The sequence below is a fragment of the Crassostrea angulata genome, chromosome 2, assembly GCF_025612915.1.
Source record: "Crassostrea angulata isolate pt1a10 chromosome 2, ASM2561291v2, whole genome shotgun sequence".
In the NCBI taxonomy this organism is placed as follows: Eukaryota; Metazoa; Mollusca; class Bivalvia; order Ostreida; family Ostreidae; genus Magallana; species Magallana angulata.
In genome coordinates, this window is record NC_069112.1 from 77,426,911 (window position 1) to 77,452,089 (window position 25,179).

At 35.5% G+C, this 25,179-nt stretch overlaps 1 protein-coding gene across 1 annotated transcript in view; it reads right to left on the minus strand.

Annotated features, from left to right (window-relative positions):
* Positions 1-25,179, minus strand: part of LOC128170918 (neurogenic locus notch homolog protein 2-like) — a 658,320-nt gene that overhangs the window by 568,923 nt on the left and 64,218 nt on the right. Inside the window, exons 2-10 of the mRNA XM_052836668.1 lie at positions 9,959-10,183; positions 8,230-8,484; positions 7,082-7,210; positions 6,045-6,182; positions 5,704-5,835; positions 5,073-5,210; positions 4,042-4,173; positions 2,570-2,707; positions 81-212 (exon numbers count right to left, since the gene is read on the minus strand). Of these exons, the coding sequence (XP_052692628.1) occupies positions 81-212; positions 2,570-2,707; positions 4,042-4,173; positions 5,073-5,210; positions 5,704-5,835; positions 6,045-6,182; positions 7,082-7,210; positions 8,230-8,484; positions 9,959-10,183 (1,419 nt within the window). The remainder of the gene's footprint in view (positions 1-80; positions 213-2,569; positions 2,708-4,041; positions 4,174-5,072; positions 5,211-5,703; positions 5,836-6,044; positions 6,183-7,081; positions 7,211-8,229; positions 8,485-9,958; positions 10,184-25,179) is intronic.

A 25,179-nucleotide genomic window follows, 5' to 3' on the forward strand; every position in this document is an offset into this window, starting at 1 on the left:
CAGTCGACAAAGGTGAATGAGCTAAAGGGGACATTGTATACATTCATACTGTATGCATTTTTGACAAATAACATATTTACCAATCTGACACTCATATCCCTGCCATCCGGTGTTGCATCCAGAATCACAGGAACCATTGAATCTGTTACAACCATCACAGGCGTCTTTACATATGTCAACACAGTCTGGTCCAAAGAATCCGGACGGACAAGCTACGTTTAACATATAAATTATGAAACACAAATGTACATATATTCAGAATTTGACATACATTTAAGTAAAAATTGCACAAAAGGCAGCTTAAAGATATATTTAAGTATTGAATCCTTATTTTTTTAAAGATATAGTCTCATAACTCCAACGGTGTGTGCATACAAATACTAACGCGCGTTATTCAATTTGTATGCACACACCGTTGCAGTTATGAGAATATATCTTTCAAAAAATAAGGATTTAATGCTTATTTTTACATTTGTTTACCTTCTTGCCTTGGACGCAAATGCGAATGATACCTCAAATTACTGTATTATCCAATGGGTAAGTTCAAATTAATTGAAGAGCCACAGTAACAGCCACAAGCGTGATATTTGATTTTCGCTTATGACGTTGTATTTATCAGCGTTCAACGTTTGTGACGTCACAATTAAAACTCGTGATTTAACCTTTTAGTACCCTGTTTGTGTTATGGTGCTTTATCTCATACGTGTGGTGTATATTACCCGTGTGATAAACCTTTGCTATATCACACGGGTGATGCTATATCAAATACTTCCGGTCGGAACTACTTTTGACACAGCCCCTCGCTTCAACGCTTCAGTGACCTATTTTCGAAGATTTGCTAGTACTTTCAACATAACTATATCTACTACAAAAATTAATATAAAATTGATTTTGTCAAAGATTTAAATTACAAATATGAAGGAAAACACATAACTGCGTAGAACAGGCGTCGGAACCGGGGGGCTATTGTGAGTGGGGGGGGGCACCTTTTTTGCAAAGTTATTCATAACCGTAACCACAAGACCCTTTTTTCTTGTTTGTCAAGATTTTTGATAAATTTAGCCCACTTCCAACTTTCAATTTGCTTTGTGAAGTTTATAAAACTACAAATTACGTTAAATATCAAGGAGTTCATCCTGACGACGCGTTGAAAACAGAGCGCTCTGGTTGTGTTTATATACAAGAACTTACCGAAATAATGTTTCATGAGACTTTTATTCCACCACCAGTAAGCATCCTTATTCACTATTTTCAATTAGCCTAGTGTTTGTTTTATTAAACATCATGTATCAGCAACTGTTCCTCGTTCGAGTCAATTCAAACTAACGAGCATTCGCAACTTTGTGTAGGCCCCCTATGTCAACAAACTTGATTATTCAAGTCTTCTAATCGGAATTTCCATTTAATCAAGTGAATAAGCTCTAAGAAAAATTATCTAGAGCTAAAAAATTATTTTAAGGTTTATTTCAGTGAAACTTTACATTAAAACAGTTAGATTTATCTCAGGAATGACGTACTAAATTGTATTGCGCAAGGTCACAATAGCCGCATAACACAACGTTGCATCATCGTTTTTAACCTTTGAAAAAAAAAAAACAATTTGGGTCACACAAGGGACTGTCTCAAAAGCTTCATAATATAAATCAAATTGTATGAGATAAATAGAACATCTATAATTGTGTGATTTTATATTTGCTTTATCCAACTCGTTGAAATGGTTATATTCGCTCGGCAAGCCTCGCGAATATATACACCATTTCAACTCGTTGGATAAAGCAAATATAAAATCACACAATATAGATATCCTCTATATATCTGCAGTAGCGTTACATACAAAATATATGTGGAATGTAAATATAAGAGAGACAACATTACCATTCAGTCGCCTCCAGATAGTCGACTATTTTTAAGGTTACTTTTAAGGAAATGTACATGCATATCCCAATAATTTAATTAATTGTTTATTGATGTAGGTAATACCGAAATCAAATAGTTTCATATGCATGATCCAAAAGGAAAGAAGTTTAAATTATTTAAGTATTGAATCTTTATTTTTTGAAAGATATAGTCTCATAACTGCAACGGTGTGTGCATACAAATTGAATAACGCTCGTTAGCGCGTTATGAAAATTTGTTTGCACACACCGTTGCAGTAATGAGACTATATCTTTCCAAGGATTTAATGCTTATATTTACATTTTTTACCTTCTTGCCTTGTATGCAAATGCGAATTATACCTCAAAATTACTGCACTATCCCATGGGTAAGTTTAAATTAATGGAAGAACCACTGTAACAGCCACAAGAGTGATCTTTGATTTTCGCTTGTGACGTTGTATTTATCAGCGTTCAACGTTTGTGACGTCACAATTAAAACTCGTGATTTAACCTTTTAGTACCATGTCTGTGTTATGGTGCTATATCTGCAGTAGCTTTCCATGCAAAATATACGTGGAATGTAAATATTTTGTAATGACAATTGTTTTTCTTAAAATGATCATTATACATTTTATTTCCGGGTGGGTGGGGTTGAATCTGAAGTTCCTTCCTTGTTAAAAATTATTACTCACGTGTTTTACACAAGTCCATGTGATAGCCTGCATCACACCCAGTTAAACATGTTCCGTTGATATTAGAACACTGGTCTATGTCACGACAGTATCCACATATATCACTGCAGTTGTCACCAAAAGACCCTGTATCGCAAGCTATTGAAAGGACATTTAATACATTTTAAACAAACCGAACTGAAGTTTCGTCCTTTTTTATGATTAAATAAAAGAATGATTTCTGAAATCAAACAAACTGTATCAAAACTAGAGCAATTTATAAAGATATTAACTCATATATAATAGAGCAAGATTATTTTGTGGGCAGGGAGGGTGTACTAAAACGAATAATTTAATGCACGGGGCATGCATTTGTCAATTGTTAATAAAAAAAAAATTCTAAAAAATGGGATTTATTCTTGTTTGGCTACATCAAAAATTGGCTGAGCTGATAACAACGCTGAACATGACGACACACTAACGACTTCAACATCTACAGGTTTTAAAAATTTCGTTGCATAATTTATATTTGTAACACAATCATTGCATACAAAATAAGTTGTATGTAGTAACTTAATGTTTTGTTATTAATGTTTGGTAAAATACAGTGAATAAACTCACTTTTAATATTACTTTTCGTCTAAGGGTTTGATGGTTAGAAAAAAAATCAGCTCAATTGTTATGGATTAATCTTATGATACTTATAAACAGTTTTATTGCCTTAAGGTAGCTCCATACTCGTAAAATTCTCTGAGGAAAGTTGAAAAACCGAACTGATTTCGACTTAATAGACTTAAATGTCATCAATTGTTAGAAAAAATATACATGTCATCACACTTTTTAAGATGCCAGATAAACATAAACTAAAGCATATTTTAGCATTAGAAAAATGTATTTTTCTCTGTTAAAAGTAAAATCTTGTAGGCAGAAATTTGTTTTTCTTGTTTAATTTTAATGTCAACTTTATCAGAAAACTAAAATTACAAAAATATTTTAAAACTATAGCATTTAGACATACAACTGAGAGAAAAGTCAGAAAAAGAGTTATTTCCCCTTTGCATAGATAAAATATATAAATATTTGGAAATTTAGTATAAAATTAAGTGCGAAAATATCTTTAACCTACCAATAATTCTAATTACATCCATGTGATTATATTCACATAAATAAATAAAACTATCTTGCACAATTTTTAAAGAATTCAAAGTTTTACAAAAAAGTGTGACGTCACAGAACACTTGATCTACTTTAAATACTAAATTTCCAAATATTTATATATTTTATCTATGCAAAGGGGAAATAACTCTTTTTCTGACTTTTCTCTCAGTTGTATGTCTAAATGCTATAGTTTTAAAACATTATATTTTGTCTCGTCAATTACTCAGTAATCAGTACAAATGTACACAATATCTGTATTATTCAAGTAATATGTTAGTAAAAGTTGGTTTGACTAATTCAGTACATATTATATATGTGTACAAAATCTCCATTACCATTTTGACACTCATATCCCTGCCATCCGGGGTTACACCCAGTATCACAAGAACCATTGAATCTGTTACAACCATCACAGGTGTCGTTACATCTGTCAGCACAATCCGGTCCAAAAAATCCGTAAGGGCAAACTACATTAAACACATGGATAATGAAGCAAATACGTACAAAGAATCTGACTCTGGCATTTTGTCATTGAATGATAGAAATATTGGCAACTAACAGAAGATTGGAGGTGACAACAGTACTATTCAGTCGGTTCCAGCCTGTGAACTTTTTATCGTATTATTTTTAGAAAAGGTAAATGTACATCACAACAACATTATATGAAAGGTGCACTGATGTCTATAATATCTTAATATGATAAATCAATAATTCTGAATTATATCAAGGAAGTTTAAATTAATTTGTCTTGCTGAATTAAATTGTGTTTTGCATAAAGGGACTTGGACACGATTTGAGTTAAAAATTTTCAAATATATTTTTTTTCAATGTCTAAAATGGTTAATAGGATATTGTTAATGCTTCCTTACAGTTTGAAATTCAAATATCGAGTTACAAGCAAGACACATAGTTTGATATTCTTTATTTTGTAAACAAAGCTCACGTCTTGTTATTTTTTACATATGTGTTGCATTGTTATACGTTTCTATTCAATTGGTGCTCTCTTTTGTTGATATTATTTATGAACACACTGAATCACTTTATCTTGTTTCCCACACGTCATTTTGTCAAAGAAACGTTAATTCCCTTACTTAACATTATTTGTAAACAACTATAAGACTCGAGCTTTGTTTACATATCAATAATTCTAACCTCTGTGTCAAGCTTGTAACTTGCCATCGGACATTCAAATTTTGGCCAATCATTCATAATGTACAAGTCAATTATTTTATGCATAAAAATAGAACATATAACATTTTGATCTCGAATCGTGTCTAAGTTCCTTTAAAATGATCCTCAAACAAACATGTTTTATAGAGAACAAGTTCAGTATGAAGTCCATACCTTGTTGAGCGTTATTACTTACGTGTTTTACACAAGCCCCCGTGATAACCAACATCACATCCAGTCAAACATGTTCCGTTAATAATTGAACACTGGTTGACGTCACGACAGTGTCCGCATGTTTTACTGCAGTTATCACCAAATGATCCTGTATCGCAAGCTATTTAAATGAGTATAAAATCATTATATTATATAATTAAATAATTAATTTTTTAACGCCAATTGAAAAAAAACAAAAACAAATGGGTAAAAATAGTATATAAAAATGTCTTTTTTATTGCCTGCATTTGCTATTTAAAGAATCTACTTTGCGTTTAAATATTATATAGCATATTCATGGTAAGTGCGTTACCTTAAGCAAGCACTAAGTAATTCAAAGGCTTTATAAAAAAATATTATTTTAATAATATGACACTGAAATTAATTATTATTGTCTTAAAAAATAAACAGCACTGTATAATGACCAATATCTTTAACAATATTACAATATACACATTAACTGGCAATAAGTACATCAAATTTTTTTTAATCCTCATATTTGTGTGTAACTACCTCATAAAATATGTGTTCATCTTTGAACTCCAAACATGTTTTACTCATGCAAATTAGATGTTCTCTAAATACGTAGATCAACTTTGGATGCACTTCATTACCATCTTGGCACTCATATCCCTGCCATCCAGGGTTACATCCAGAATCACAAGAGCCATTGAATCTGTTACAACCATCACAGGTGTCGTTACATTCGTGAAGACAGTCTGGTCCAAAGAACCCGTATGGGCAAGCTGAAAGTAATAGATAACGTATAAATTATAATAACATCTGTTACCACATTCCTGTCCAAAGAATTCGTAAGGGCAAGCTAAAGATAAAATACATAAAGTATGAATCAAAACCTTGATACATGCAAAATGGATGCTTGCCATTTTGTTAACTAAAATGTAAGTTAATTATTTTTCTGTTATTTCTTAAAATATATTATATTTCCACTCACATGCTTTACACGCTTCCCCATGATAACCAGCTTCACACCCAGTTAAACATGACCCGTTGGTGTGGAAACACTTAGTTAAGTCACGGCAGTGTCCACATCCTTGTTGACATTCAGCACCATAATATCCTCGACCACACGCTTTTGGAAAAATATAATGTTGACTTGCACATTATTTGCTGGTCAATATTATAGAACGGTAACTAAACATGTATGCAAACCAACATCACTGAACACTTTTCACAGAAAAATCTTTAAAATGTATACGTGCATGGTGTTATATGCAAAATATACTATAACGCAGGATAACGTCTAAAAGTTTGCGTTCTGAATGATAACACAAAGGGGTTGTAGTAAGCTCGGTTTTTTTTTTTTAGTCATTAATCAAAAGCGTTGGCGACAAATCTTTTTTTTTATTACAAAAGTTACTAAAACTAAAGATACTAGGCGCACAGTATCTCTATGAATATTTTGTTATCTAAAATACATGTAACATCAAAATAGCTATATTGTCTTAAATTGTCAATTAACTTCACTTTTCTCTTTTTGTTTTATACATTATCAGTTTGTTTGATTTGAAGGTATTGTATGTTTTAATCATCTTGCAGTACAAATCAGTTTTCTTTCTATGTCGGCCTTTTTTTTTAAATGTCACAGGTTTTGTCAATGTCCTAACATTGAAAATTGGTAACACAAATATTTAGAGACCTGCGCTTGGAATGAAAAGTGATCACTAAGTATCAATATTTGTTTTTTTTATCCAGCTAACAGTAAATCGTTGCACGAAAAGAAACGTCACTAGCCCATTGATGGCGTTAGGATATAAAGCAAAATCATAGGAGCATATACAATCTGGCATAGCTTGGTTTACAGTGATGGTGGTGTTCGGTTATCTATAAAAAGATGAAGTTTTTCCGTTACAGGTAAACTTAACGCAATATAAAAAACCGTACACATTATAAATCAGTTACACTAAGACCATACTTTAATATCCATGTATAGTCCAAATGTTTAAAAATGTGTAATAGAACATGCATTACCTGATTTACACAGGTAACCTTGATACCCAGGCTTGCAGCCCTGACAGATGCCCGTTTCTAAGTGACAGAAACAATTGGTATCTGGACAGGCGTTAGAACAGTTCGGTCCGTAAAACCCTCCAGGGCATCCTATAAAGAGTAAAAACAGCCAGCACTTAAAACAATTATAATGGTTTCTTATTTATTTAAAAAACATTTAATTAAAAGAGCATTTATATATCATGCCGCTAGATATTATCTCAGGTACATCAAAATCACTTTTGACAATGTACGGTGATAAAGTATCACTACACAAATGATTACCAGTTTTTGTTTTTCAAATAAAAAAGAGGGGGTAAAAAAAAACTATTCCCCACCTATTTTGATTATTAGTTTATATATAAGATAAGATTTATGTATGCATCGTATCTCTCTACCCCCCCCCCCCCCACCCCATTGTCTTTGATATCTTAAACTTTAAAAGAAGATATATCAATTCATTCTGTTGATTTATAATTCAATTTCACTCGACTCCCAAACCTATGAGTAATGACTTCAGAATCTAGTATTATATTCAACGCCGTCATATGGCTGTTTTTCGGGTTTTTTCAATTGTCTGACGTGACAAACATAATCCCGTTCTCCGACAATCATCAGCTCGTCTATGCCAACGTGTTATGTCTCTGAATGTGGCTCCTCATTGGACCGCGCGTGGTGCACCTGATTACTGGTTTCCTGTGTAACTACTCCTTTTTAGTGATCTTAGACTCACCTTCGAAGAATGACATCAGCGAAGCTGGCCTCCTGTATCACACACTAGCGTATTATGCTTCCTTTTGTGTCTTAAGCGGGAACAAGAGGGCGCAATTCTTGGTTTATTAAATGCAAGTCATGTTGATTGGTTTCTTAACTACTGATGATACAGGGGATTTGATAAAAGCGCATGCATGTGTTCGTATCAGTACTACAACAATCCTGCATTCTATTGCAAATTACAAGTGAGTTTAAATACGTCCTAGTATTAGACGTAATCTTAGACTCTTATCATTACAACGCAAGTGTCACTGGACGCAGTATTGCTGTTCCAAACGTGCATTGATATAAATTGACATATGAACACCCACAACATCAGTATTCAAGGTTGAATTCAAGTAATAAGGAACACTCACCATACACCTCCACTTCACAGAGGTTAATGTCAACAATTGTAGAGTACCCTCTAGGGTAGATAACTCCTGGTAGTCTCTCGTTGTAGTAGATAACGTACTGTCCATGTACAGGACAGGTGGTAGTGAAGACAGAATGTAAGGTGAGTGCTGTAAAGTTATCGTCCTTGTAACACAGTGTTCCCTGTAGTCTGTCTGTTGTGTTGGAGACGTACACCGAGAATCCAATGAAGTAATTTGACAAACCAGAATAAAAGTCTACAAAAGGAATCACGATCAAAGATGAACTGATAAAAGAAGCTAGATTAATAAAACAATATCCTTATTGGTCTGAGGAGCATTAATTTAACAATAATGGATGCAACACGCTCTGTAAAAAAATCCTAAAAATCTTATTGTAATAAAATTCTTTTGGAGTTGTGTGTAGGTAATAAATAAAACGATAAGCAGTGGAATAAACAAAACGTTTGCATGTATTTCTATATATATAACACCCCGTGTATTCGTTAAACCTGTTACATGTTGTGTTTTTTCCCCCAAAGACAACCAACAAAGATCCGATATTACATAGGAGATTGAAATTTGTGTTTTTAATAATTATCATATATTATCCAATTAATGCTTACATGTATATCACAAATTTAAGTAGAGAATAATAAAAATTAAAATTTATAGTTAAAATAATAATTATTTTAATTGGTGAATGTCACAAACTACAAATAGTGTAACAATTCACCAAGACAAAAACCCCGTCCATGCATTTTACTTATAGCAGACGTCGTACATGTAGCATGAGCAGATCTGGGAGGGGGTGTCAGGGCTCCGGACCCCCCCCCCCCCCCCCCCGGAAAAATCAAATAACCATCGGACCCCCCACCTCTGGACAACTTGTATTTGAAAACCTGTTTATGTTATTGAATTTAGAACCATGTATGTAACTGACCTGAGATGAATTTATAATCATATAAATGCTTAAACTATAAAACCTCGGTGATGTTATGACAGACTGAGAGTCTAAAAACACAAAAAATGTGTGTACGTTAAATATCTCAAAAAGTACACAAAACACGTGGATTTAGGTTGTCAGATTGCACAAAAGAAAAGCACATGTTTCCTGCAGATTATCACTGATATTTCATTCATACGTATATTTTCGTTTTTAATTGTTTCATTAAAAGCACTTTTCTTGTACATTGTAAATGTCCCGAAGAATCAGGTTTTCCCATCTCCAATCAAATGAGAAGTATCGTAGTATATTTTTAGAGTGTAGACATATTTCTTAAACTCTTAGAATCCTTTAGTGACGTGTATGTGTTTTTAAATACATTAAGTATTTTAATAGTCGGTTGCTATGTAGAATAAAAATAAATGACTAATGTGGTGTTTTTAAAGTTTTAAAGCGGGTGCAAAAGCAGCTTTCTTACTAAATTTCAGCATCAACTTGTGTTCAATATTTCGTTCGATAAGCGATACAAACATGAGGGATTATTGGTATTAAAACAAACGTGGAAAATAAAGGAGCCAACGCACGGCAGCATAGAGAAACCAACAAAAAAACATGCAGAATAACTATTTTACTGGTATAGTAAAATCGTGGTACGAACTTTTACATCAATCACGATAGGATTATTCTTAAATATAATAGTCAGTGGAAATAAATATAATTTGGGTTTTAACAGAACTGTTATCTGAGGGTAAATACATTGTATAAAAGAATAAAATGTGACTATACCCAGCCCAAATCCGTTTGTCATGAAGTATATGGTGATGTGGTGGATGCTATGGATGGTGGTCAGGTTCACCCACCAGGTGGCGGTTTGTCTGGGCTGTGATACAGCACATTGACCTCCATCCCTACTCAGGTCTGATTTACGTCCGTCTACAGCGTAACTGGCGTCATGTGTGTCACTATACCGTGGGTCCTGTTGGTACGCTGGTTTGTTGAGGGCGACATTAACTATGAAGATAAACACACAATATAGTGTCATTCTCGGGATGTATATTAACACATGATGCTGTCGTAATTAAAAACATAACTATACATAAAAAAGTTGAACTATGAATTTGATAAATACATTAACATTCATAGTAATATAAATAATACTAACGGTATACAGGAATGTATATATTTTGGTTGTATATTTCACCTGATTTTTAGAAATGTTAGAAACTGTTTACATAATTTGAATTTTAATCCCTTTTTGGCCAGTTAATTCATTCCGTTTGACTTCATGCTTCTTGAGAAGTAGTATTGAACCCAATACACAAACAAAACAAAACCTTAAATAGCCACTCTCTAAAAATCCAGAATTAAGAATAGAACGTGTCCTGTCTTTTGAATGGACTTTGAATGCTGAGATATCGTGTCAAGATACATGTAGGCAGCGGCACGATACAGAGCCACACTGCATGGTCAATGGCCCTATCACCGAGATGTAAATGCCATCAACTGTATCTGTTGATATGCCGGTATATACATGAAAGGAGAGTAGAAGGCAGACTTTCAATACATCCTAGATCCCGCCATTCATCCGACGCGCAACATGAAACCACTTATTCCTCTGTTCACATTATGTTTAATTTTTCGGTACTAATTAATACCAGCGGCGGATCCAGTAATTTGGGAAAGGAAATTCTAATTAAGGTTGTATGGATCATATATTAATAGCGTGGATAGAAGTATATTATAAACTAATTACGTCACCGGTTTTTCAAATATTACAATATTTGACTAAAAATATTTATAAACATTTTTGGAATGTATCAATTTATTATAAACACTGGCGTCGGAAGCAAATTGAAAGTGGGGGGGCTAGACTCATCCTCTGAAATATTGAGAAAAAAGTAATTCCCAAAATCATGGAAATCCTAATCCCTGGGGGGGGGGGGGGGGGGGGGGGGTATACCTATACTTCCCGTAAAAAAAACAATTTTTTTTTCCAAAATCAAGAAATTCCTAATCCGGGGGGGGGGGGGGGGGGGGTTAGTTTGCTTCTGAATCCAACTTTTCAATCTTTCAAGGTAAATTTAGAAACAATAATCTTTCCTGCGAGAAAAAGTGAGGGGGCTGAACCCTCTATTATGCTACGTTTCTAATGGTAAGGTATAAATTTGCAATAAAAGTGTGTGGGGGGGGGGGGGGTCCAACGCCTATGATAAAAGCTCCATCGGGATTTGAACTCAGGACTTACATTTTTAATTCAATTTCTAACCGATTGCACTACACTGTTTTGTAACAATTTTGGGAAAGAAAACATTGATAACATTAACATTATATTTGATTTCATTGTTTTTATCGATAGGAAGTCTACATCAACGAGAACGCGCTTCTTTCTTTACAGTTTTTTGGTATTTTTAACGCTCTACTCGATAGCGTAGATTTCTTGCTTGTCAGTTCAAAACTTACAATCGATTATCTTCAGATGTAAATGTTTAATTTTCTACATGCTTACTGTCAAACATAAACACCGAAGTCATGAAGAATATCAATTTACTAAATGAAATATCGACAGAGTTTTGTTTACATTGTACGTAAATCTTTTATATTAGCGATTTTCAAAGTTTTTATGTTAATTAACTATACCATTTAGATTTAAGATGGGAAAATGGCTTTAAGTGAAAACTTCAAGTTTATGAAAAGTTGGTATGAAACTAACCCTTCAATCACGAGTCAATAGACCAATCCACACTTTACAAAAGTTATGTCCCTTGGCCGCCATCTTTAGGGAAAAACCCATATATTTCTCACAGTAGCCTTTGTAGTTTAGAGGGTTGTTACCTCGCCATTTGACATTAGAAATAGGATTCCTCTGTGAGTTTTGATTGCCCCAAGTTGGGGCAACCCACACATCGAAGGAAAAAATTAAATTGCAAGAGATTGTTTCACAGGACGCCCAAATATTTGGTTGCATAAAGAAGGGAAAAGTTGTTTTTTCCCTTTTGACCTTTGGGTTGATCCCGTAAAGGGGAACAACTTTTGCAAAGTGTGGATTGGACTATAAATACATATATATTTAGAAGGATTACCCATCTATAACATACTAAACTTGTAAGTCACAAAAAAAGACGGGACTCTTATCTGTGTGACGTATCCTATGGCTTTATCTGAACCACAGGTCGCCGCCTTGAGATATGTCCTGATGTAGTAGGGCTGTTTCCCTGCAGTCGACACAGGCTGCAGACAGGTACACACAGTTGATAAAATTCAAAAATAGCTATTAACAGATTAAGCATTGGTCATTTGGTTTGGGCAGGGTTGGCTCACAAATGACGAGTTTCATAAATGTTCCGGAGAGCAAGGGACCTAGGGAGGCTGATCTAGCTGGGACCCAAGTTTAAGAGGATATAAATGCAGTAAGAGGTCAGGTGTACAATAGGACTGACCAGCTTTTAGACTTGATAACGCCTTTTTATGCCGCCAGTGCACAGCACTCCGCACACCCGGGTTATTAAAGATACTTCTGTGATAGGGTAGTTAGACATTTCCCTTACCCAGGGGTGAGTGGGGATAGGGCTACATAAAAAATGGGTGTAAGATGCAGCTGGGTCTGGTAAATCACGGGCCATGGAGTCCTCCCGGCGGACCAAAATTGTGTCCTAATTGAAAGCAGGGGTTTTAGCTTTGGCGTCACAGGCTTGCCCAGATAACTAAATTGTTAGTAAAGGTGTCGGGGTCCTTGGGGGAAAATCATTCTCAGGGATTAAGTCCTAATGTGAATTCGCACGCCATCCCACCTCTTGAGGCGCAAATGGGTTCACAGTCTATGGGTCAAGGGGCAGTGGACACTGGGGACCCTTTATTAAATGCTAGCTTTCCCAGGGTTGCTAACGCTGTGATCCCTGTTCGAATGGCATCAAGTAATATGGGGACGGTAGTCCAACTGAGGATGGTTCTCCTGGCCAGAGACACAGTCAAGGACAGCATCCATGGTTGGGATTCCCAGACCACTGGAATACTGGAGACAGTAGGGCAGGCCACGTTTCGGACAGCAATGTTGGGACACGTGAATGGTATGTCAGAGTAATAGGGCCGTACTTTGGTGGAAACTGTTGTAAGGTGGGTCCGTCAGGGCAGTCGAGATCCTCATTACACTCGCTGCGTAGTGATTCTCATAGACTAGCAAGGCGTGATCTGCCACAGAGGCTAGAGCCTGTTGCTCATATAGCTATTGCCAGTAATGCGTGTAATCGCCCTAGTCCTCGCGGTCGTCAGTGGGGGTCTGTTTTATGTTATGCATGCAATCAGCAGGGGTATTTAAAGCGAGATTGCCTGAACAAGTCTCGGGCCGAATCCTCGTATCTCATAAGCTCGCGTGGGCAAAAGTGGTGACACCAAGCATGTAAGTATCCCTGATTCTCCAACAGTAGGGGCGGCTACTTGAGTTGTGCCATCCGTCAGGTCTGGGAGCTTTGCCGATGGGGAAGTGTACGGCACATACATATACTGGTTAAGGTAGATGGTGTCCTAGCAAGTGCAGTAGTCGACATTGCACACAACTGGCTCTAGATACCCTAGCCCGTAAGAAAATCCCCTGTCACCCCTGTACAGAACCCATGTATACCCTGACATCTGATGTGCGCCCCTGTATACATCCCCTGTGTGCCATTGCATGCCCCTGTCACCCCCTGTACGCACTGTCATCCCCTGTAGACCACTCTACTTCCCTATGTATTTATCATCAGGTCTAATCGACCCTCTTCTATATTTTATAATAAATTTGATATAAAAATAAATTATTTATTCTATCTTAAAATTTGCAATTTCAATCTAACATCGTCAAGAAAATTCCTAAGTTAATCCCTTCTTTATCGCAGAATAATGATTAACACGTATTTTAGCTTAAAGCCAAAAAGTTAAGAAGTTAGGTAAATATTCACACATTTTGATTGCACGTTAAATTCCATTTTATTTATCAACAAATAGCCTTTACGCGAAGCCACGCAATGCGATTAACAAATTCTTTTGATGTCCTCTTGACTCAATTAGTGTCAGGTCATCGGATTAAGTTTCTTTGTTAGACCTGCTCTTTTAGGTATCTTTTCTGTGAGAGGCCCCCGATAGGTAATTTGGGTATATGTATCTGTATATGTTTTTGTTGTTCTGATAATTCCCCCTTTGTTGAACCCTACCTCGACCAGGCTGATTTTTGTATCCAGTGCCCAGCGCGTCACTTTTTGCTGGACACTCAAGAATAAACTACGTAAACTTTATTAAAGAAGCCTTGGTCATTATTACAGGTAGGAAACTATATTTTTATTTTTATGTATACCATTTATAAATATGCAACTTACAATTTTATATTTTGATTTATTTGTGTTCATTTTGTTCCATGCACTTTGTACAATATTTTCAAAGAAAGCATGAATATACATTGTTTATTCAGGTTGCTTAATTTGTCACAAAATGTTAGTAAGGTCTTTGTTAAAATGCATTCAACGATTCATTTTAACTATCATTAACAAAATTACTTGTGATTCGGTAAATCTATTTTATTCTGTTAATTTCAAAATTAGTAAGTTAAAATATTAATTTATTTTCTTTGTTAATTTTATTTCCGGAAAAAACGCGCATGGCGTGATAAGTCTTAAATTAACTAACTAATCATTTTAAATGATAATTCAAGGATAGGATATTGATTATTATTCAATTACAACTCTTGTGTCTTTTTGAGATTCAGAAAGCTAATTTACTCAACATTTGTAAAATTGCTATTTCACATTCCGGATATTGTCACGTGACCGGTTTAGAGTTTATATAATGTGTTTATGTTTCTGCACAAATGGAAAGTTGTACGCTGACAGGATATTTTCCTCGAGATATGTGTTTTTCAATTATTTGCATTGACCGATTGTTCCCAGAACAATGTGTAAGTGTTGATATGTCTTTTAATACTATGTTTTAGCATTTTTGTAGCAATCGTTGTAGTTTTGTTTGTTTTTATAGTCAGTTACATGTGCACTTATGTCTTTGACTACTGAAACTTGTATACTTCTAGGTGTTATTTGCATAGATAGGTTTTCTATTTCCTTAGTCCCATTCCAAGGCTCCAACAGATAATTATTCTCATTATTAAGGATCTAGATTGCTTATTTGTTCATGTTGATTGGTACTTAACAAATGTTTGTCAAAACACCCTAGCTTTGTTCTTCATAAATAGTGTACCTCATCATGGTCAAGCGAGTTCTCCATTTAAGTTAATTTCCCCCATTTTTGTAGTGATTGTTTAGTGTATTGAAACATCTATTGTCATTTGATATTATGTGCACATGTGAATCATAGGTTCTAATTGATGTGGTCAGTAAATATCTTAACTTTAAGATTTTGTTGCATATTGTTTTCAGTGCAAAGACTCAATGTTTTACTACTTATGTTTTTATATGTCTTATAATAACTTATGACTTTTTGCTGGACACTCAAGAATAAACTACGTAAACTTTATTAAAGAAGCCTTGGTCATTATTACAGTTGTCACCAGATAAGCAAAGAAAATCCCGGGTGACATATTCCCCTGACATTCACTGTACGGATTTTGACTGTTTATTTTTCAATATTATTTTTTTAATTCAACTATTTAAATCACATGTGTTTTATTTTGAGCTATAAGTCAAATTTTCCACTCAAGAGCGCCAAATCACAAGACACACTGTTATCGTAATTTTAAATATCACATTTTTTAGTTAATAATTTATCGATACTTAAATAATCATGTTAACAACTAATTACTTGAAATTCACCGGGTGGTAAACCTCACGTGAGTTTGTTTTTATTTAGCAGTCATTAAATTTATTTTATCGTAAGTCGTTAGTTCTGTTTTAAAACGCAGTCCTGCCGCTAAGGTCAGAACATGTCAATGTGTTTTCTATACATGTAGGAGGTTATTTAGATATTGGTCGAGAAATAAAAAAAACCCTGATTAATTATATATGAGAGAGAGAGAGGGAGAGAGAGTTAGTGAGAGTTTGCGTTGATTTTTAACTAAATGTTTAATTGTATAGTTTACCCGGGAATTAATTTCCTTATAAGTAAACATGCAATGCTAATTTCATTACCAATTCTTTATCAATCCGCGACCTTGTTCGAACATACACAGCACACATTAGATGTTAGATGATACTGTTAGATTTTAGTTTTTTAGTTTTTAGTTTAGTACAACGGGTTCATGACCAGATGTCGCCGCTCCCAAAATTTCCTCCAATATAGATTTTAAATTCGCTGGAGGCGGGGGAACAATGTCAGTTGGTACCCTTGGTGATTCGCAAATGAACATCGGGGAATCCCTCCTTAACTACTAGAATTTAGTGTATGCTGCCCATTTCCACTATGACATGTTCCTGGGTATCGACTTTCTGCAAAAATGGAGTGCAATTGCACTTCAGCAAAGGAGAATTTCGCAATCAGCCCATGCAACGTACGTTTACCTCCATTGTCAATGAAAGTGACCGATTTTAGAATTACTGGCAAGATGTCTAATTTTATTCATGAACCCATGTGTAAATTGGGAGACAATCGGAGTGGAAGGTTCTTCCGAAGTACCCCACACATGAAGGGTTTCCTTGACGACATCCGGAATAATGCTCCGCCTGAAGTTCGCCGTGAGACCGTGCGACTCATAACACAATATTCGGATGTATTCACTGTTTGTGACTTAAAACGGGGGCGACGTCGCAGTTATCCATTAGGTATGCAATTCCACAGACCAGCGTCGATACTGTACTACTCTTAACGTCGTTAAGTTTATTTGTTACTTTCGACACTACCCCCCTCCCCCCCCCCCCCGGCCGGAAGTTAACCTGCGCACAGATCATCACTGTTTGACACAGTTTTTTTAGCTTCCGACACCTAGAGAGACATCAGGGGCCACCATCACGTTAGAAAAAGTGAGAGGCAGGACTTCTGCGGGATAAGGTCCTTTAAATCCACCTGAAAGGTTTTGTGTTTAACATGCTTTGTTGTAAATATGCATTTCTTGTTGTTGTACATTTATATTAATTAATTTTGTAACCTCAGTGCTTTTCCTGGTGGATATTGGGTCATTCCTCCACAAAATTTGGGTATGAAGTGTATTATTAGGGTGAACTTCTGGTTAAAAGGTTTTGTCTTGCAGACATGCGGAACTAATGTCTACGATTTGATTTGCACGCCAGCAATTATTTTAAGTACACGTATGTCGGCACTTCTCGCCAGCGTGTAGACAAGTAGTTCGACATTGTTTAAGTTTCATGGCGAGTTCTTTGGACATTGATACAATCATTGCTCAGCATGTACCCGACATGCAACAAGTTTCGTACGAACACAGGATGGGGCTGTGACATTCAGTCAACTGAATGTTAGCTAAAAGTTATAGAAATGTGACTTAATAGCTACGGAAGTCCAGAAGTCTTATTTGAGATTCGAAATTCAAAATACGAAATTTGAGATTCGATATCAACATTGTCCAATGAAATCGTTGATCTGAAACTTATATCCTAGCGACATTCAACTAGTTTAAATAAAGATAATTTTAAAATGTTCTTATGTACAAACAAATGTCTTAATTACTCTTAAATAGTGGTTATATAGTGATTAAATTAACTTTGATGAGTTAACCCCGTACAGTATAAACAATTTAGTAAGCGATAACACTGTGTGCTTTGCTAATCTAAATGATTTTGCTTGCCCTGTATGTATTATCCCTGATGTATTTTAACTCGATGTATGTAATCTTCTCCGATGCATTTTAACCCATAGTAAATTTGTGCCAACTGTTTAACAAAGGTAAACGAAGACCGATTTATTTAATGTAAATAATTAAAATTGAGTGTGATTTTAGCTATGAAACGAAACTCAATAAAACAAAAACCAACCTATGAAATTAAAGGTTATGATGAAGCTTAGACACCAAGATTTAAATTACAAGTTTAGAAAACGTAGAAGATATACGAGCTGAACGACAATAATACAAATACATGTAATATAGTCTACCCATAATCCAATGTCATGGTCGAGGTTACAGAGAGAGAGAGAGAGAGAGAGAGAGAGAGAGAGAGAGAGAGAGGGGCAGAGAGATCGTTGTGTCCAAATCAAATCAGATTGAAGTAGAGTACATATATAAGCGATAATTTTATAAGCCTTTTTAAGGAGAGAAGAAAGGAGGTAGCTAGGGTAGGAATGACCTATAAACTAGCTATAATTCCCTGTATTGTTGGTACCGCGAAGGGGATGAGGGCGGGGAAGGGGCAGACTCATCCAAAACATATTGACAGCAAACAAAAACCCGGAAAACTTGAAAATCCTTCTCCGCTATAAATTATCGGCTATAAATCGTCAATTTTGGCGGAAGGAGGGGATACAGAGAAATTCAATTTGGATGTGATCCATATATCTTTATTTTTTTCTTGATGATTGAAAGAACAATAAAAAAAAAAATTATTGAAATTACATGCAATCAAACTATCGCAAGTTCTCTACAGATGAAATCGAAACCTTATTATCTCTACCTTGTATCCTAAAGAATATGCATTCTTCTTTTTTTAAAGCAATGGCAAAAAGTTTGATTCATTAAAAGCTGTTCACATGTACTTAAGAAAAGGAGGCTAAACGTTGTGTATAAATTGCATGGTACGTATGGTGAGATAATATTTCAGAGGTCAGTTTATAATCATATTGTATAACTGTATATCAAAAACGATAGGCAGTGTTTCTATACATTTTTGAAACCGGACTAATGATTTATATTCATAATAAAGCATCCCTTAGATACAAAAATTCATGCGTGGATCTAGATGGGAAGGGATCAGATGTCCAAGAGCTCCTCGGGAAATTGAAGCTAATTAAATATACATGGCAAAATTAATAAAATTAGGCCAACCCTCCTCCCGCCCTCCGCCAAAAAAATGGATATGTTTTAAAAGCTATACCATAACATATTTAAACTTAGGGTTTAAACTATTGATAGTGAAATATTCCAGTATTTAAAAGCATCAGGTGGGGATGCACAGGCAAGCAAAATCACTGTGAAAGTTATTGTATAATAACTAGTCTAATTTTATTTTCTGCGTTTATATTAAAAAAAAAGAAAATTGTTAAGTTAGAGAGAACATAACATTTATTTGTATATAAGAGCATTTGCAGATGATTTTTTTTTCGATCAGGGGGTCAGATGACCTAGAGCTCCTCAGGATATTGAAGCTTACAAATTACACGGCAAAATTAATATAATTCGGCCAACCCCCTCCCGCTATCCGAAAAAAAATGGATATGTTTTAAAAGCTCTCTACCATAACCACATTTCTTAACTTTGTGTTTAAACTATTGATAGTAAATATTCCAGGCTACAAAAGCATCAGTAGGGAATTCACGAGGCGAGCAAAATCACTTTAGATCTACGAAAGTTATTGCATTATATATATTCTGCGTAATGAAGTTGGAGAGAATATAGCATTTATTTGTATATACAAGCATGATGTCGCTAGGATACAGGCATTCTGATCCTTGATTTGATTAGTTAATTTAGATATTGAATCTCGAATTTTGAATCTTAAATTTCATATTTCAAATCTCGTATTTTAGTCTTGAATCTCAAATGAGCCCTTTGGGCTTTCGTAGATACCAGAGTTATTCCATTAAATCACTCTTATATATATTTTAGTCACATATCAGTTTACGAAATGCAGAGCTTCAGCAGTGGAACGTAAACGCGTTCCTATAGGAATTTCGTCGACCTCACTATAGTGATTATGTAATAAGGGTGCAAGTCAAGTACAGGCATCACATTTCCTGAGGGCGGAGATAAGTAAAGACATGCCGAAGATAAAGATAAAGGGAATACAAACTAAAGTGGATGGTTTATTACATGGGCGACTAAAAGATTATCTTTAGCAGCACCTTCTTCCATGGCTGTAAACATTCCACAGCAAAAAAAAAATAGCAAAATCTTCTTATGTTTATAATCAATAGTCAATTTTCTAACAGGGTGATTTTATAGTCATATTACATTATTGAATATTGCAGTTCTCAAAAAGATCCTTAACAATTGTTTATATATGGGATATAAAACTACATCAAACTTTGAACCTTCTTGTGAGGCCGAATAATTGTACTGGGGCCAAAGTCTTAACAGTTATAAAGAATCATCTGCCTGATTAGTTTCTGAGAAGAAGATTTTTAAAGATTTACTCTACATCTTCCTATATAACTTTGACCCCCCCCCCCTCCATCCATTGTGGCCCCACCCTACTTCCAAAGGTGTTTTTCACAACTTTGAATCCACACTACCTGAGCATGCTTCCACACAAGCTTCAGCTTTCATGGCTGATTAGTTTCTGAGAAGAAAATTTTTTAAAGATTTACTTTACATCTTCCTATGTAAAAACTTTAACACCCCCCCCCCCCCCCCCCAATTTGGCCCCACACAAACCCCAGGGATCATGATTTTTACAACTGTGGCTCAACATTTACCGAGGATGCTTTAACAAAAGTTTCAGCTTTCCTGGCTGATTAGTTTCTAAGAAGAAGAATTTTAAAGATTTACTCTACATATTTGTATATAAAACTTCGACCCCCCTCCTCCTCATTGTGGCCTCGCCCTTCCCCTAGGGGTCATGCTTTTTACAATTTTGAATATATACTACCTGAGGATGCTTCCAAACAAGTTTCAGCTTTCCTGGCTGATTAGTTCTGAGAAGAATGTTTTCAAAGATTTACTCTATATATTTTTCTTTTCAACGTTGACCCCCTATTATGGCCTCACCCTACTTCTGGGGGAACACGTTTTTTACAACTTTGAATATACACTACCTGAGGATGCTTTCACAGAGGTTTCAGCTTTCCTGGCTGATTAGTTTCTGAGAAGAAGATTTTTAAACATTTACTCTACATATTTCAATTTAAAACTTTGACCCCCGGTTTTGGCCCCACCCTACCCCTGGTGAACACGATTTTCACAACTTTGAATTAGTGCTATCTGAGGATGCTTTCACACAAGTTTCAGTTTTCCTAGCTGATTAGTTTCTGAGAAGAAAATTTTTAAAGATTTACTCGATATATTCCTATTTTAAATTTGACTCCTCATTATGGTCCCACCCGACCCCTGGGGGGTCATGATTTTCACAACGTTGAAATTACAAGAAGAACATTTCAAAAGATTTACATTGTATACTTTGACCCATATTGTTGCCCCACCCTACTCCCGAGGGTGTCATTATTTTACTAACTTTGAATCTACACTACATGAGGATGCTTCCACACAAGTTTCGGCTTTCCTGACTGATTAGTTTCTGAGAAGAAGATTTTTTAAAGATGTACTCCATACATTCCTCTGAAAAAACTTTGACCCTGCCCTCCCCCCGTTGTGGCCCCATCCTACCCCAAGGGGTCATGATTTTCACAACTTTGAATCCACACTACCTGAGGGTGCTGCCACATACGTTGGGTGCAGCTTTCCTGGCTGTTTATATTTAAGAAGAGGATTTTTAAAAATTTACTCTAAATGTTCCTATGTTAAACTTTGACCAATACTGGTGTGTGTGTGGGGGGGGGGGGTCTCACCCTACCCCTAGGGGTCATGCATTTCACAACTTTGAATCTTCACTCCCTGAGAATCTTCCACACAAGTTTCAGCTTTCCTGGCTGATTAGTTTCGATAAGAAAGATTTCAAAGATTTACTCTATATATTCTCTGTTAAACGTTGACCTCCTATTATGGCACCACCCTACCTCTGGGTGATCATGTTTTTTTACAATTTTGAATCTACATTACCTGAGGATGCTTTCACACAAGTTTTAGCTTTCCTAGCTGATTATTTTCTGAGAGGAACATTTTGAAAGAATTACATTGTATACTTTGACCTCCATTGTTGCCCCATCCTACTCCCAAGGGTGTTATTATTTTACCAACATTGAATCAACTACACTACATGAGGATGCTTCCACACAAGTTTCAGCTTTCCAGACTGATTAGATTCTTAGAATAAGATTTTTAAAGATTTACTCTATATGTTCATATCTTAAATTCTTACATTCCTATGAAAAACTTCGAACCCCCCCCCCCCCCCCATTGTGGCCCAATCGTTCCCAAAGGGGTCATGATTTTCACAACTTTGAATCCACTCTACATGAGGATGCTTCCACATAAGTTGCAAAGTTGCAGCTTACCTGGCTGTTTATTTTTAAGAAGATTTTTTAAAGTTTACCCTATATGTTCCTATGTCAAAATTTGATCACCATTCTGGTTTCACCCTATCTCTGGTGGTCATGAATTTCACAACTTTGAATCTGCACTCCCTGAGAATGCTTCCACACAAGTTCCAGCTTTCCCGGCTGATTAGTTTCTGAGAAGAAGATTTTTAAAGATTTACTCTTTATGTTCTAATGTTAAACATCGACCCCTAATTGTGGCTCCACCCTATACCCAAGGTGTCATGAATTGCACATCTTTGAATCTACACTACCTAAGGATGCTTCCACACAAGTTTCATCTTTCCTGGCTTATTAGTTTTTGAGAAAAAGATTTTTAAAGATTTACTCTATATGTTCCTAAATTAAACTTTAACCCCATTGTGGGCTCACCCTATCCCCGGGGGTCATGAAATTCACAATTTTGAATCTGCATTGACTGAGGATGCTTCCACACAAGTTTCAACTTTCCTGGGTGATTAGCTTCTGAGAGGATTAATAAAAATTAACTCTTTATATTCCTATGTTAAACTTCGATCCCCCATTGTGGCACCACCCTACCCCGTGGGGTCATGATTGTCACAAGTTTAAATCTATACTACCTGAGGATACGTCCACACAGGTTTCAGCTTTCCTGGCTGATTAGTGTCTGAGAGGAAAATTTTAGAAGATTTACAGTGTATACTTTGACCTACATTGTTGCCCCACTCTACTCCCATGGGTGTTATTATTTTACCAACATTGAATCTGCACTACATGAGGATGCTTCCACACAAGTTTCAGCTTTCCAGACTGATTAGATTCTGAGGAGAAGATTTTTAAAGGGACTTGGACACGATTTGACTTTAATTTTTCAAATTTTATTTTTCCATTTTCAATGTTAATACTGATAAATATAGAAGTTTATAATGCTATGTCAAAATTTGAAAGTCAAATATCAAATAATAAGCAAGATACAGAGTTCACAATTCTTTGTTTTGTAAACAAAGCTCACTATTGTCAATTTTTACATATGTGCTGTATTGGTGTAAGTTTCAATCAAATGTATCTTTCTTTTGTTGATAATAGTATTTATGAAGGTAATGAATTAGTTTACATTGTTTTTTACGTGTCATTTTGTCTAAGAAATGGTAATTTTTTACATTACATTTTTGTAAACAACTATAAGACTCGAGCTTTGTTTACATTATAACCAATTTTTACCTCTGTATCTCGCTTGTAACTTGACTTTAACATTCAATATTTTGGTCAATCATTTAAAATGCACCAGTAAATCATTTAATACGTAAAAAATAAAAATAAAAATTTTGATCTTAAATCGTGTCCAAGTCCCTTTAAAGATTAACTCTATATGTTCTTATCTTAAATTTGTACATTCATATGAAAAAATTCGAACCCCCCCCCCCTTCCCCATTGTATCCCCATCCTACCCCAAGGGGTCATGATTTTCACGACTTTAAATCCACACTACCTGCGGATGCTTCCACATAAGTTGCAGCTTTCCTGGCTGATTAGTTTTTGAGAAAAAGATGTTTAAAGATTTACTCTATATGTTCCTAAATTATACTTTAACCCCCATTATTGGCTTACCCTATCCCCGGGGGTCATGAAATTCACAATTTTGAATCTTCATTGACTGAGGATGCTTCCACACAAGTTTCAACTTTCCTGGGTGATTAGCTTCTGAGAGGATTAATAAAGATTAACTCTTTATATTCCTATGTTAAACTTCGATCCCCAATTGTGGCCCCACCCTACCCCGTGGGGTCATGATCACAGGGTTAAATCTACACTACCTGAGGATACGTCCACACAAAGTTCAGCTTTCCTGGCTGATTAGTGTCTGAGAGGAACAGTTTAAAAGATTTACAGTGTATACTTTGACCTCCATTGTTGCCCCACTCTACTCCCATGAGTGTTATTAATTTACCAACATTGAATCTGCACTACATGAGGATGCTTCCACACAAGTTTTAGCTTTTTAGACTAATAAGATTCTGAGAAGAAGATTTTTAAAGATTAACTCTATATGTTCTTATCTTAAATTTGTACATTCCTATGAAAAACTTCGACCCCCCCCCCCCCCCCCATTGTATCCCCATCCTACACCAAGGGGTCATGATTTTCACGACTTTAAGTCCACACTACCTGCGGATGCTTCTACATAAGTTGCAGCTTTCCTGGCTGTTTATATTTAAAAAGAAGAGTTTTAAAGTTTTACTCTATATGTTCCTATTTTAAAATTTGATCACCATTCTGGGTTCACCCTATCTCTGGGGGTCATTAATTTCACAACGTTGAATCTACACTCCCTGAGAATGCTTCCACACAAGTTCCAGCTTTCCCGGCTGATTAGTTTTTCAGAAGAAGATTTTTAAAGATTTACTCTATATGTTTTAATGTTAAACATCGACCCCTAATTGTGGCCCCACCCTATACCCAAGGTGTCATGAATTGCAAATCTTTGAATCTACACTACCTGACAATGTTTCCACACAAGTTTCATCTTTCCTGGCTGATTAGTTTTTGAGAAGAAGATGTTTAAAGATTTACTCGATATGTTCCTAAATTAAACTTTAACCCCATTGTGGGCTCACCCTATCACCGGGGGTCATGAAATTCACAATTTTGAATCTGCATTGACTGAGGATGCTTCCACACAAGTTTAACTTTCCTTGGTGATTAGCTTCTGAGAGGATTATAAAAGATTAACTCTTTATATTCCTATGTTAAACTTCCATCCCCCATTGTGGCCCCAACCTACCCCGTGGAGTCATGATTGTCACAAGTTTAAATCTACA